Source organism: Athene cunicularia (assembly GCF_003259725.1).
Source record: "Athene cunicularia isolate RWA chromosome 3 unlocalized genomic scaffold, athCun1 chr3_part1, whole genome shotgun sequence".
NCBI lineage: Eukaryota > Metazoa > Chordata > Aves > Strigiformes > Strigidae > Athene > Athene cunicularia.
Genome location: NW_020799097.1, coordinates 67,481,375 through 67,495,287, shown reverse-complemented (window position 1 = coordinate 67,495,287; position 13,913 = coordinate 67,481,375). Strand labels below are relative to the sequence as shown.

General features: G+C 39.1%; 1 protein-coding gene across 4 annotated transcripts in view; it reads left to right on the top strand.

Annotated features, from left to right (window-relative positions):
* Positions 1-13,913, top strand: part of ARID1B (AT-rich interaction domain 1B) — a 302,045-nt gene that overhangs the window by 69,017 nt on the left and 219,115 nt on the right. For all 4 annotated transcript variants that reach the window (XM_026844507.1, XM_026844506.1, XM_026844505.1 and 1 more), the window contains exon 3: positions 1,538-1,648. In XM_026844507.1, the coding sequence (XP_026700308.1) occupies positions 1,538-1,648 (111 nt within the window). The remainder of the gene's footprint in view (positions 1-1,537; positions 1,649-13,913) is intronic.

Below are 13,913 nucleotides of genomic sequence, written 5' to 3'. Positions count from 1 at the left end.
AGGGGGGTCACAGGGGATAATAATCATTCAGCCATCAGCCTTTGTCACCCTTAAGCCTAATTGTTACCCTCTGCTGGTAACCACATTGAAGTGCTGGCCTTTTAAGTGTTTCTTGATTTTACTTGGCACAGGCTTAGGGATAGGATCATTTATTGCTGGGTTTACATCGTAACAGGTTTGCTGGGGTTTGTTTTATTAGCCCCGTTGAATTTTCTGCGTCCCTTAAAAATAGTTCAGGAGAGTCCAAAGTGGTGTAAGGGACTGAATGGAAACAGTACGGTTGTTAACAAATCTCCCTCTGTCAGGAGCTGGGCTAAAAACAGAGTCAGAAAGCTTTCCTGCTCTGCAAGCCAGCTGCCTGGCAGAGTCTGTGCATGAGCAGTAACTGTTGACAGGGACACTGGCTGGCTGAGCTGCCCTGTGTGAGCAGCAGCAAGGTGATGGTCAGGTTGCCGTGGGGTAGGACACAGGACGGCTTCCCCTGCCCCTTCGCACCAAGAGGGCGGGCGTGCTTCCAGGTACGTGTCAGAACTGAAGGTGTGAGGGTGGCTGAAGCAAATGGAACTGGTAGTAGTAAACTCGGGAGGGGGAGTGGAGAATTAAACCATTTAGAAGCAACAAAGAAAAACCTTTAAGGTGAGATATCTTTTCTAGCAGTCATGAACTGGTTCTTCAACTTTCCCTGCCAGTTACACATGCTGAAGTCTCTATTGCACTTTCTGTTGTTCTTGAAGAAGTTTAGTACAGAAGCTGCTGTAGTAGCTAAAACAAAGCCTGAATCTAAAGCTTTGCAATGGGCAAGTATCTATACATGTGAAGTAAGCCTGTGCTGTGGGATGCAGGAGGTTGTTTCATTGCTCCCTTGCTCCCCCCACCCCTGTGAGGTGGGTGTTGTGTTAGGCCATTACCTAAGACTGCTTGGGCTTTTATAGGAAGGAAAAATCTCCAGGTAGCTGGTGCAGGCTTTGGAGCTACTCTTGATCAAATACACTTTCCTTCTAACCTGTTGGCACAACATGCCTCCAGCAGATGCAGCAACTGCCTTGTGTGCTATGACCTGATAGCTGATGTTTGAAAGTTGTGCCAGTAGTAGTGATGGTAAATCCAGGGTTGTTAACAGGAGTCTGATTACACAGCATGATCACAAGTCCAGTCTTACACCTGGCTCCGTAGTTCATCAGAACGCTTGAGAATACATCTCAGAGTATGATGAATGTTTTGACCACTTCATGCTTGCTACTCTTTTACAGTAAAAGGGGATCATTTATTTAGCAGGCTTCTTTTTCTGTGTTTCCCCATGTTCCAGTGGTCTGATTCCCTGCTGCTTCTCAGCATGTTGCTCTCCTCCCTGGATTTCTTTATGAACAGTGTTACCTGTGTGGACTTGATACCTCCATCAAGAAGGTTTAACTAGTAAAAACTTCTGATCAAAAAAAACCCGTCAACACTCAGCTGTTGTATTTTCATCCTTCTGTGATGTAGATTGAATTGTAATTACTGATTCAGGTTAATAATTGTGTTACAACTGTCATTGCAGGACATGTCTCAGGAAGGCTATGGAACCAGATCTCAACCCCCTATGGCCCCAGGAAAGCCTAACCATGAAGACTTGAATCTCATCCAGCAAGAAAGACCATCAAGCTTACCAGTAAGAAACTAATGTTTATTTCAGTATTTTAAGATGAAAGCACTTTATATAGCATTTCATTGCACATAGGATGAGGGGATGAGAAATCTTGAAAGAAGAAATATTAAACGAAGTTGATCACAAATTGTTTTTAAAAATATGTTGAGAACAGACAGCTTGTATGTGAGTGGACTTCGCTTAGGTTTGTTCAAGTTCAATATAGCACTATTTATGCACATGCATGTCTTGTGCTCATGCACATGTGTTATTTGCATAGAGGAAATGGATTATTTTTTATCTTTAGGAATTTCATACTTGCACAAAACAATCTGGTGAGGAAGAGGCTTTTTTCTGTGCCCTTTTCAAAGGATTTCACTAGATTCTGGTTTAGAATACTGCCACCAGGAATTATTTGCTCCAAACCCTGAACATCACTAACGCGTTTGACATGTTAATTCTGCTACTTTCTATTATTACAGAAGTGTAGAAGTGGGACTGACAGCGATACTTGGGCTAGGTTGATCTTTTGGTTAGGAGATAATTTTTGGACTAACATTTCTTAGTTTTTCTGAGCTCTATGCATTATGTTGTAGAGGAAACAGCACAAATTAATATACTTTGCAAAGACGATGCAGCTACTTGAATTTTTGAAGGTCTTATTTCACTATAATGGGCAAAATACTCCTTAGTCGTGTCTCTGTGTGCCCCTCGTGGTTTGGGAATTTTCTTGTTTGTTGGTAGTAAAATGCCATGAATTTAAACAAACTAGAATACGTTCAGCTTAAACGATGAAAACTGTTTATAAACTATGTGGCCTCTGGCTTGGAATAATGTATCATATAGGATACTTCTTGCAGTTCACTGGATATGTATTCAGCAGAGGGATCTCTCTGAAGAGTTTACCTTATCAAGACACCACATGTGTTTGTGAAATCTGGTAGTATGTTGTGTATTTTACCCCTGGCACATGACACTATTGTGAATCCTTAAAAATAGGACAATAGCATTTTGAAGTTACAGCTTTGGCACCTAGGAGAGTATATGTGCCACAGATTCTTTACATGATGGTTGAGACATGCATGTCTCAGGAGGAACTATGGAAACTGGTGTGAGAATATAACCATTTGCTTTGAATGCAGTATTAATCTGACAGTTTTTCAGGAAACCTTTTTTAAAAAGAGTGATTTCTCTGAACAGGTCTCAAGAATGAATGCTGGCAATTACCTTAAAAATAGTACCTTCTGTGGACATTGAACTGTTTTGGCAACAACTACCTACTTTAAAAAGCAGTGATATTAAAAGGGACTTTTTACCTCCCAGTTCTTCATGAAGAGTGTTTATTAGGGTAGAGAGAAGTAAAGTTATTTATCAACTAATGTTCTACTAATTTGACTGTGGTTTTTCTTAAAACAGTTGTCCTACTTTTAATCCATGCTCTGTCCTACCTCTATCATCATGATATCTAAGTAGAGTATTGGGTATTATCTGTGTCCCTGAGTGTTTGGTATATTTAGTAGCTCATTATTATTATAGATATGAGTAAGCTGGTAGTATTAAAAGTGGATGTTAACCATTTTGACCACATACCTTAAACTCTTTAAGTTGGTCCCAAATGCTGTTACTGAGACAATTCATTACTGAAAAACTTTGATATGTAACCAGAGAATGCTTAATGTACTCAAAACCCCTGCTGTTTGGATATGGAGGGGAATGGGAGGTATCATCATTTTGTATTTTGTTTTGGTTTGGGTTTTTTTTGTGGGTTTTTTGTTTGTTTTTCAAATTTAAAAACAACTGCAACCCTTCATATGTGGCAACAAGGCTTTTCTCGGTAGTGTGAGCAAACTCCCCATCATCTTACATCCGAGGAAAATGTCTTAGAAATTAAGAACAATCTATACATTCAAAAGTATAGTGAACATGATAAATACTTTAATCAAACTCTATTTGGGGTATGGATGGCTTGACCACATGAACATGGTGTTTTTTTTCTCTGAAGCAAGATGGTTCTGTATTCAGTTTTGGACTGCTTATGAAAACCCGTGATCGCTATCCCTTGTTCAGTATTCCTAGTTACAGTGCCATTCTGGGATACTAAATATGGTGTCTTAAGCTTGTTTTCAAGATAATGCTGTTCTTCAGGGTAGTAGTCAGTAAATCGTCTTTGTACAGTGAAGCTTGAATTGATAGTGGTGTTATGCTTTTAATAAAATTTGGTTATGTTTTGTTTCATGGTATTCTGGTATTTATACAATTTGCCTGTTATCTTTTTATTTCTTAAGGGCATTGTGTAAAATCACAGCAGCTACATAGCAAGCTTATACAAGTGTCTAAAAACAACAAAAGAGATATAATACTAAATGGTGAATGGTGTTCTCTGTGGCTTTGAAAAAAGAGTTTCCCTTTGATGGATTTGAGGAGCTAGCCACTTTCTGCAGCACTGAATGCTGGCTTGTGTCATCCTTTGGGGGAGTTTTTTCAGCAGGTTTGTGTCACAGTAAGCACAGCTAAACAGCTCAATAGTTGTTCCGTTTCCTTCACACATTGTATATAAAAGTCCTGGCATGAATGTTCCCGTAAAGTTCAAAGCGGACAAATTTGTAATGTGGGTTGGTAACAAATGGCTACAAACAAAATATGGCTTTATTAGCTACTTCTAATAGCCTGTCAGATTCTATACAATGCTTGCTTTCCTTTTCCTAACTGCTCTGATATCTGGAGGATTTGACCTGTGGGTCTCTGACCATGTGGAGTCACTGGGAGCCCAAATGGAAAGTTACACAGAATAGTGCTCCAAGCACTTTTGTTGGGGTCACAATTAGAAGGAAATCTCAAGCTTTTGAGAAAACATGGGAGGTAGGTACTCTGTGAAGGACAGGAAGTCATAAACAGAAACTGTTCCCTGTTAGAGCAGAGGAATAAAGGGGGAGAGCCCTGAATGAAATTGAATGGAGAACAGCTACTACAGAATATATTTATCGAGACTTAAGGGATAATAGCAAAATACACATTTCTGCTGTTGTGAGAAAGCTAGAGCAGTCTTACAGGAGAAAGCTTCTGAATGATATATCTGCAAATTTGTTGTTGCAGTAAAGTAGCTTGTGTCAGCATTAAGCTGTGTGTGTCTATGAAGACTAATCCTTTATTTTGTCTTTAATGAGTAATTTTGTAAATGTTCATGTTGTGTTGATAGAATGAAGAGCAGGAAACATAATTTAATTTTTTTTTTTATTGGCATGATTATGAAAGTCATTTCAGATAGGCATTGGTATTTTTGCTCTTTCTTTGTTTTGTTTTAATAAGGCCCTTTTTTTGCCAAGTGTCAGGTGTGCTTGTTTGAGATGTGAGGTCAAATGGCCTATCCGAGGTTGTCATGCTTTTGAAACATGGTTTTCCCCTATTTTTTTTCTTGTTGCAACCTACAGGTAAAGTTCTGTGGCTGTTTGAGCTGTTGTAAACCAGGGTGGTTGCAGTCCTGCCATGTCCTGCCCCCACAGCATGCCAACCATGCTGGCGTGTCTCCTCTACTGTCTCTCCTGAGGTTGGACAGCGGATTTGACTTGGAGAATTGAACCAACTGAGAAATAATCCATTTATTTTTGGGTTATTTTTTGACTGAATCACTGTGTAATTGTGTGGGCATCAGTGGTACCTCAGAAAAGGAGATAGGAGTTGGAAGCTGTGTTGGGAAAGGGGACAGTGGGGACTGCAGCATTTTTGATTTTAGCCACATCCTAAAAGACTGCATGATATTACTGGGGAGGGTTTAAGATGCTTGTCATCCTGTCGGCTGAGACATGTTGGCACAGCAGATCCCGGCATTCAGAGTCAGGCCCTGAAGCAGTTATGGAGCCCCAGATAGATGGAAGACAGTTCACTACTACTTGTAAGGTAAGTTTTTTGCCAGTTTACATCCCAGAGCTGTTTAACATAGTCAGTGAGTGCAAGTCTGGAAGCGTGAGCATGCACGGCTGGAAGCCACAGGGAGGGTGGGCTTCTGCTGACCCTCAGCTGCATTGGTGTAAACGGTAGGGAAATTGTGGCCTTAGTCTTATAACTTAGCTCAGGTTCATCTTGTGTTTACTGGAGGTCATGCAGTGTTGAAGGGGGAGTGTTGTATCTGGAGTTGAGGGAATCGGTGCTTTACTAGGTCACTTAGAATTCTGAATGTATGGATTAATTCTATGACACCACTTATTCACTGGGTCTTTTCATGAAGGCAGAGCAATTTCTATGCAGAATAAAATAGTAACCAGTGATGGAGGTAGAATGCTGCTTGTATCTTATGCAGTGCTGTGGCCTGAGAAGTTTGATTGTGGTTCTACAATATCTGTAATTTTATGAGCTTCAATGTTAGATAGGTCTCAAATAATACATACTGTTGCTTGGACAGATAAAGTTTTTAAGATGCCAGTGGCATTGTTTCATTATGCTTGGTACTGTGGAAAACAGTACATCAGCAATCCCTTCTTGATTTTATTAACTGCTTCACAGTTTTGTTTTACCTTATTTTAATGAGCCTCTAAAGGATTTTTCGAGTGCTGTACAGTCATTCCTTTGGTCTCCACACCTTTTTCATTGTAGAAGGAAGGTACTAAATTAGATTTCAGAGGACCTCTGTTGAGAACTAGTAGTGAAGTATATGCAAGACTAGATGGACTTGGCTCATGGAACAACATCATTTCAGATGCATCTTGATAGGTGCAGGCTGTGAGGAAAATACATGGGATGGTTTGGGAATCCACATTCCCTGTCTCACTTCTCGAATATGAAGTACCTTGGAAAGTCATATCAAGCAGCAGCACTCCCTGAACAAACATCTTTAATGGCTGAAGTCTTAATAAACCAGGAAAACAATTTCCAGCATTATTTGAGAAACTGTGGTTAGGAGTTAGAAGGGGATACCTCTTCTTTTCTCAGAGGTTAAAATACTGGGATTAGGGACTCTGGTGACATTTATACAGGGCTTAGTCCAGTAAGCCATAATTGTGACCAGGGTGGTGGGCACTAGCATAATGTAAATGTTAATTACCGCCGTAGACCCTCTGGTAAGGACAAATCAGTACTAAAGGAGAGATATTGTAGCAACTCACTCTTTTTTTTTTTTTTTTTTTTTTTTTTTTTTTTTTTTTGGCAATCCTTGTTAGTTTCTATGCAGGTAAGCAAATTAGAAAGCTTTATTTACATTTAAGTGATATATTAAAAATCCAGACTATCACTTCGGAGTTGAGAAAGGAGGAGGGGGAAAAAAAAAACCCTGTAAATGGATTCTTGGGAAGCAAATGCGGTTGCCAGTTGATAGATGCATGTGTAGTACATGATAGCAATTCTGTCCTGTAGTTATTCACTTCTATTCATGTCTCCATCTGAAAATAACTGTTTGGGGGCATGTTAAACCACGAACAAGAAGGAAATGTGAGTATGTAATACTTGTGAATTAAATTTTCCATTGTTTTTACATCAAGTAGGATAAGACCAGTGTGCCTCTTTCCCACTTTCCTTTCTTTTTTCTGCAATGTTGTAAAATAACTGAATGATCTTGTTTTCCTTTGTTTGGGTCAAGAAATTTTAGCTGCAAATTGTTACTCTGTGAAAGAAGATTATTGACTCAACAAGCCTTCAATTTTCAGTGAATAACACTCCCACCCTCTAGCTTCAGGAACATGTGGTGCATGCATTCTATTTTAAAGTACAGACTGTAATTTAAAACTGAGGCAGTTTGATGCCCCACTGAACTTTGTTTAAGCCTGGAATAAAAGGAAAAAAGCTTCAAGTTGCAAAGAAGTGACTAAGCTTTCTCGAAGGCTTTTCTTAGCCATTATGCATAGAGATGGAAAAAGTTGCTATTTTTTCCAAGTAATTTTAATTCTAGATCAAGTGCAGTTGCTAGTTTGGTGGTTTTTTTTCTTTTTCTTGCCAGTCTGTATAATAAACTTGTAGACAGAGCAAGTTTCATAGAACACATATGTATGGAGATATCAGCTATATGTATTTCAGTGTGTTTCTGAGGTACAGAACATGCTCTGTTGTCAGTGCTGGTGGCGTACAGATTGTGTATGTGACCTCCTGTTTGTGTCCTTGTGTCAGTCAGAATAGTGGGTCAAATCCAGTGCGAGCCACTGCAGCACCACTGACATCGGTGATGTTATTAGGGAGAAAGAACTTACACTTTGTGTGTGCCACTGAAAATTTAGCCCACTTGGTGTTCATGCATGTTTTACATTTGACTTCATTGAAGCCAGGGTTTCATATAGGTGATCAGACTGATTTATTGTCCCAGAGTCAACTTGCACATTCAACTTAAGTCCCATTTTTGGGGGAGAGTACAGTTAAAGTAGTGCAGAGCAGCCCTGGGCATATATTGTCCATGTAGGGTTAAACTGAAACATTGAAACCAAAATTTTTGATTCTGTTACTCATTTGTGTGTTGTGCTTTAGAGGATTACTTTGTTTTGCTTGATAGATTGATCACATTTAAATAAAAAACAGTGTTAGATTGTTACTGAAGTATAAAACCTAATTTCACTAAGTATTATAAAAAGGATACTTGGCTATTCTGTCACCTCTTCCATTTTCAAAATACTTTATCTTTACAGTGTTTACAATATCCCTGTAATAACAAAATTTCTAATTTAGGATGTAAGAAAATTTCCAAATGCAAAAAGAAATATTTAGTCTGACCTCTACATGAAACTTATGTGGGAAACCTGCTAAGGGATTATAGATCCCAGTAGTGGTTAAGGTTGCAAAAACTTATATTTAAATAGACTGTTGTTGTCCTAAGCAGAATATTAAAGTGTTAGTAGCTTTTTTCCTGCAATGTTTTTTGAAGCCATGAGGCATTGTGTCAACTTACTTTATACCTCCAAATACCAGGACAGAATTCAGGAAACTAGATTTAATTCGGGTGGTTGAAGCGTGTTTTAAAATTCTTTTTCCCCCTCCAGTTGTGCCCTCCCCCAGAGGCTGCTGCCCCATAGCCGGAGTACTTGAAATGTGCTTGTGGTAGACCCTGAACGGCTAAAGCTTGCAGCTTGAGAGGCAAGCTGGAAGCCCCCAAGGTTACTTTCATATGCAAGGCTGTAAACTGTAGTAGCGCGGGCGCCTCTGCATGCGTGGCTCAGATCTACCTGCTGCAGGGGGAGTAGGTGGTCTCATTGTGGTGTATCCATAATGGCTGGGGATTTTAGATAACTGCACTAGCTGTCCTTTTAAATCTGCCTACATTTCCAAGTCAATGCATTTACATTCTGCATTTAGGATTCTAACTCTAAAATGGTAGGGTTTTTTTTTATTTTGGAGATTATTTTTATTTTTTGAACATTTTACACAACATGCATACATATGTATACTGTGTATAAAAGCATGTATGTCTTATCAGCTTGGTTATTTGTAAACTTTGAGTTGATAGCATACTATAAATTCCAAAGCTTAATATATGCACTGGTGCATGTCTTTGTTCATGCCTGTGTGAACATTGGGATTACGACGCAGAAACTAAGACAAAAGAGTATTACTCACTTGAATGCCATTTCAGGAAGTACCTGAGACACTGTAAAGGTTTTTTCTTTCTTTTATTTTTACCACAAGTATTCCTGTAAGATAGGGTAGGTTGTTTTTTTTTTTTCCAGAATGACTCCTTTACTTGTGCTCACCAACCGTTGTGAAGTGTGACCTCAGCTTCATAACCTTGACTAAACACAGTAACTCATTCTGACCAACAACATCTGAAGCTTAGCAGTAGACGCATTTTCTTTTCCTTCTATCATCTATTCCTGTTTGCTGGGAATGTGTTTGCTTATGGTGCTATTGTTGCAGCTTTCATGGTTGTTTTTTTGTTTTTGCTTGTTGGTTTGGTTTTTTTTTTTTTAAAAAAAAAAAAGAAAAAAGAAGAAAGGTTACCAGTCTTTGATGTGAAGCTCACTTCTGACTGGTCCTGGTCAGCTGGCTGTTTCTATGTAAGCAGATGTTTGTGCAGTCACGGTCAATAGTGTTAAGATTAGGCCAGGTTTCACAGTGCTTTGTCTGATTGTTTACGGTGTATCCATAATTGCTGGGGATTTTAAGTGCCATCAGAGTGCAAATCGGAAGTGTTTGTAATGTATTATTTGTTTTGTAGTACTACAGTGGAATCCCAATTCACTCCTGTAGCTGGGACCATTCACATATTATTTTATAAAAATATATATATATATATATATATATTTTTAATATTATATAATATAAATTAATATATATATATTTTAGGTTTGAAACAGCTTTTTTAATTTCTCTCAAATGTGTGTTCTTAAAACTTACATTTTGTAATGCTTAAGCCTCTGAAATCTTCCTTCCTTTGCTGGAGCCATACATCTCAGATTCACTATCAAGGTCTATCCTTGAAGAAAGCGATTCATGGTGACTTATAATAGAATCTGCTATATTGTGTTGTATGTGAGAGGTGCTTCTGAAGTGTTACATGTAAATAGGCTTCCATTATCAATTTACCTTTAAAAAAATAATTTATATATACACACACACTAAATGAGGGGGCTTCTGCATTTGTCTTTGGAAGGCACTATACTTTAATGCACTGCATCAGTTTTCCTTAACATCATGCATGTTAATCTGTGCCATTTCCCATACAATTCCAAACACAGCTCTGCTCCCATGGGACTTTATAAGGAGGGTCCTATTTAAATCGACAATGTAATTTTGGCCCTCTGAAGCATTGTAGTGTGTTGAAATCAAGATAGAAATGCTGATAACGTCAGGAAAAGGCTACTTTCAGTTCCCAGTGTTTAGGCTTTTGATCTCTTTCCTTCCATGCAAACAATTGCAGATGACCCTTTTAATCATCTCAACTTGTGAAATGAGACTTATTGTGTTAAAATAGAATTAGGACCTGAATTTTGAGGCACATTTGAATAATTGCATTAGTATAGGAAAATATGCCATTCTGGATCACTTATTTCACATCATAGTTAAGTGGCATGAATGTATAACTGAATGGGTGGTGGTGGGTTGGCTTGTTTCCCATCCACCCTTTAAGGCAGAAATTCACTTAATAGTTTATCTTCCACTCTAGTATTGAATTTATCATTTTGGGAAGTAATATAAAGATAAGCATACATAAGAGTTTGTCTTTATATGTTTGCATGTGGTAATACATTATGCATCAGTAAGTTTTAGTAAGGTTTGCTGAATACACAGTAGTGGACCTAGGTAAGAGAACAAAGCTTGTTTCATGCGATAGCATAAGGTGTAGACTCACATGTACATTTATAGTATCACAGATGATTAATTTTGCCAATGCAAAAGGTAATGAAAGAAATATAAATTTTTTTTTTTCCTTAAACTGCAAACTGTGCAACAGCCAGTGTTTGTTTTTGAATAGAACTAAAGGAACTGGAAGTCATCTGAGATTTTTACCCACTTGTTAAAATCAGAATAGTTTAGCAAGGTTATATAGGTAGATAAAATAGGTATGGATTAAGTACAGACATTAGCCCTATTGAACTAATTCAATGTGACATGGGATGAAACTTAATGCATGCTGTTATCTTTTGGTTTTACAGTGAACTGAAAGCCTTACCAGTTTTTCGTATGATACTGCAGTGCAGATGGAAGAAAACTACAGATTATCTCTTTCCCTTATTTAATTTACAGATCATGTCAAGATTTTAATAATAGGACTTAATGAAAGCTTCATTAAAAAAACCTAATTTTTTCCATCTTGTTTGTTGTATCATTAGATGCCTACATGAAAGTAGGAAAAAAGTAGAGTTGTTCAGGCAATTTTCAGCACAGTTCTTTAGGATTTATTGGAACAAAGCAGTAAAACTTTAGAATCTGTGTTTGGGTGGGTGTTGGGTTGGGTTGTTGGTGTGTTTTTTTTGTTTGGGTTTTTTTTTTTTGTAAGTAGCATCTCATAGTTGTGACTTCATTTGAATTCTCTCATAGTTAATTTTCTTTTCATCTTAATTTCTTTGCTTTGTTTTGTTCCTTTGCCATTAAAGAAGACTTGGGAAGACTGTATATACACACCACTGGTGTTTTTTAAATGACTGCACATTCTTCCTGCATGGCTCGTTAGACATTTTACCCCATTGGAAATCATAGTAACAGCCTTTTTGTTCCTATTCTGAGGTATGACGAAATACAGGATTTTTTTGACTCTGGACATCTTCAGCTGCTTCTGGCCATGGGATTATTCCAGTGCTTAGACCACAGCTCGGTGTGAGAGAGGCCATTCAGGCTACCTACAGAGTTGTCTTTCTCCTCTGTATAGAGGTCAGAGATCAGATCCTATGAAATGCCGAGAAATGCACCCATGCACATACTTAAAAACATTTTAGCTCTATAATTTTTGCTGGTTAGAACCAGTGATTTCTAGTGCCTGTTTTTTAGTGCTTATATTCAGAGTAGTACAGGTCAGATTGAAGTCAATCTTGTAAATCCTTTACCTTATTTTTGCCAGAAAAACAAACTTTCCCTTCCTTTATAATAATTTTGATCACTTGACCTCCCATTTCCATGGAGATGTGATCAGAGGGCTATAGTCAGCTGGCCACGCAGGCTAAGAACTAGCTTTTGTCACTTAAATGTGCAGTGAAACTACAGATTTGAACAGCAATTTAAGGACCTATAGACTGACACATTTTTTTCCCCCACCACCCACATCCATTAAAAACTAACTTGGAAACAAAATATGTTAACCAGCTATGCAAAGCGTTTTTTTAAAAATGTTTATTTAAAAGAAAAACCAAAGAACAAAAAAACCTTCACCATTCTTTAGTCTTTTAACTTTTAAAATTATTATTTTTCCAGTGATCTAAGACATTCTGTATATCCTTGTATGTATATTTGAATTTCACACAGACTCCTGTGTGCTTAGTTTAGATGACGTGGATTCAGTTTTGTCGAAAGCTGAATTTTGTAGCCCACAGAACTCATACATTCATGATTAAACAAGTGCAGACTGAGCAGCTGATGCTTCTTCAAGTTCAGTCTGGGGTTACTGGTCATGCGCAGGATCCAGCTCGTGCTTGTGAGCAGTGCATACTTCCCATCCTTATCAGGGTGAGTGACAAAACCTAACAGTGAGTGCTAGCCTGTGTTGCAGCTTAGAACAGGAGAATGTGATTCAGGGACACGGTCTGGTAGTGTGTGCTGCTCCTCGCCTGTGGCCCAGTCTGCTGAAGGGCTGACATGTAATCTTAGGCTGAAGCATGTGCATGGGTGGTGTGTTCATGTTTGCTGGCTAACTAGTATGCTTTGTGCTTCTGTATTTGGGGTTTAGGTCTCTGAACACTTCTGGACTCTGTCAGGTGGGAAGGTGCCTTTCTGGTAAGGATACAAAAGCTCATGGTATGTCATGACATGGTAAGAGGGAAGCAAAGTGTCTCGATTTCTGCTGAGCAGAGTTAGGTTTCCTTCAGACTAGATAATTAACCAAGTTATAGATGTAATGCCATCTAAATTATACATATCTCTCTTTCAAAACATATACTTCAAGGTGTTGGGTTGAGGATCTGTTTTTTCTGCAGCTCCTCTGTCTCCTCTAAGGGGGTTCACAGGGTAACCCAACTTTAGTAGACTGAAAGGCAGTATATTACTGTTACCTTGGATTTGGCACACAGCTGTGGTATGGTGAGGAACATGGCACCTAGGACAACTGCACTCCCTTCGGAAGACTTAGCAAAGCGGATTTAAAAAACAAAGCACCGTATTACTGCTTGACTACAAGGCCCGCTTTACAGATTGATTTCTAAGGGGATATTTTTTGTCATCCTTAATAAGAGCATGTTGATGAGACAGCCCGTATAAACTAATGTCTGTTTTTTCTGCGCTACTATTACTCTTTATTGCTGGTATCCACATAGTGGCAAAACTTGAAAGTTGAGCTTTCTCCTTCCCTGGGAGGATTTTCTCCACTGAACCAATCTTGCAAAGTATCCCTCCTCTTTTCATGTAGGACGAAGAAGTGAAAACGACTTTTGTTGTTGTTGGAATGACACTCTGAAACGAAAAGCATGTTGATTTAGCAAGCTCAGGTTCTCCCTCCTGGCCAGGCGAAGGGGCTTGGCCTCCTCAGCCGCCTGCTCCCTGCTGGAGCGGCGCCTGGTAAGGGCAGCAGTGGGACCTCTAAGATGCCGTTTAGCGAGGCCCCGGGGGCGACCGTCCTGCTCCACGGACTTGCCGGAGGGGAAGGGCGGCCGGTGGGCGCCCTTCCCGCGGTTGCCGGGCACGAAGTGAAGGCGGGCGGGCAGGACCCCGCGCTCTGCGTGTTCCCTCAGGCCTGGGC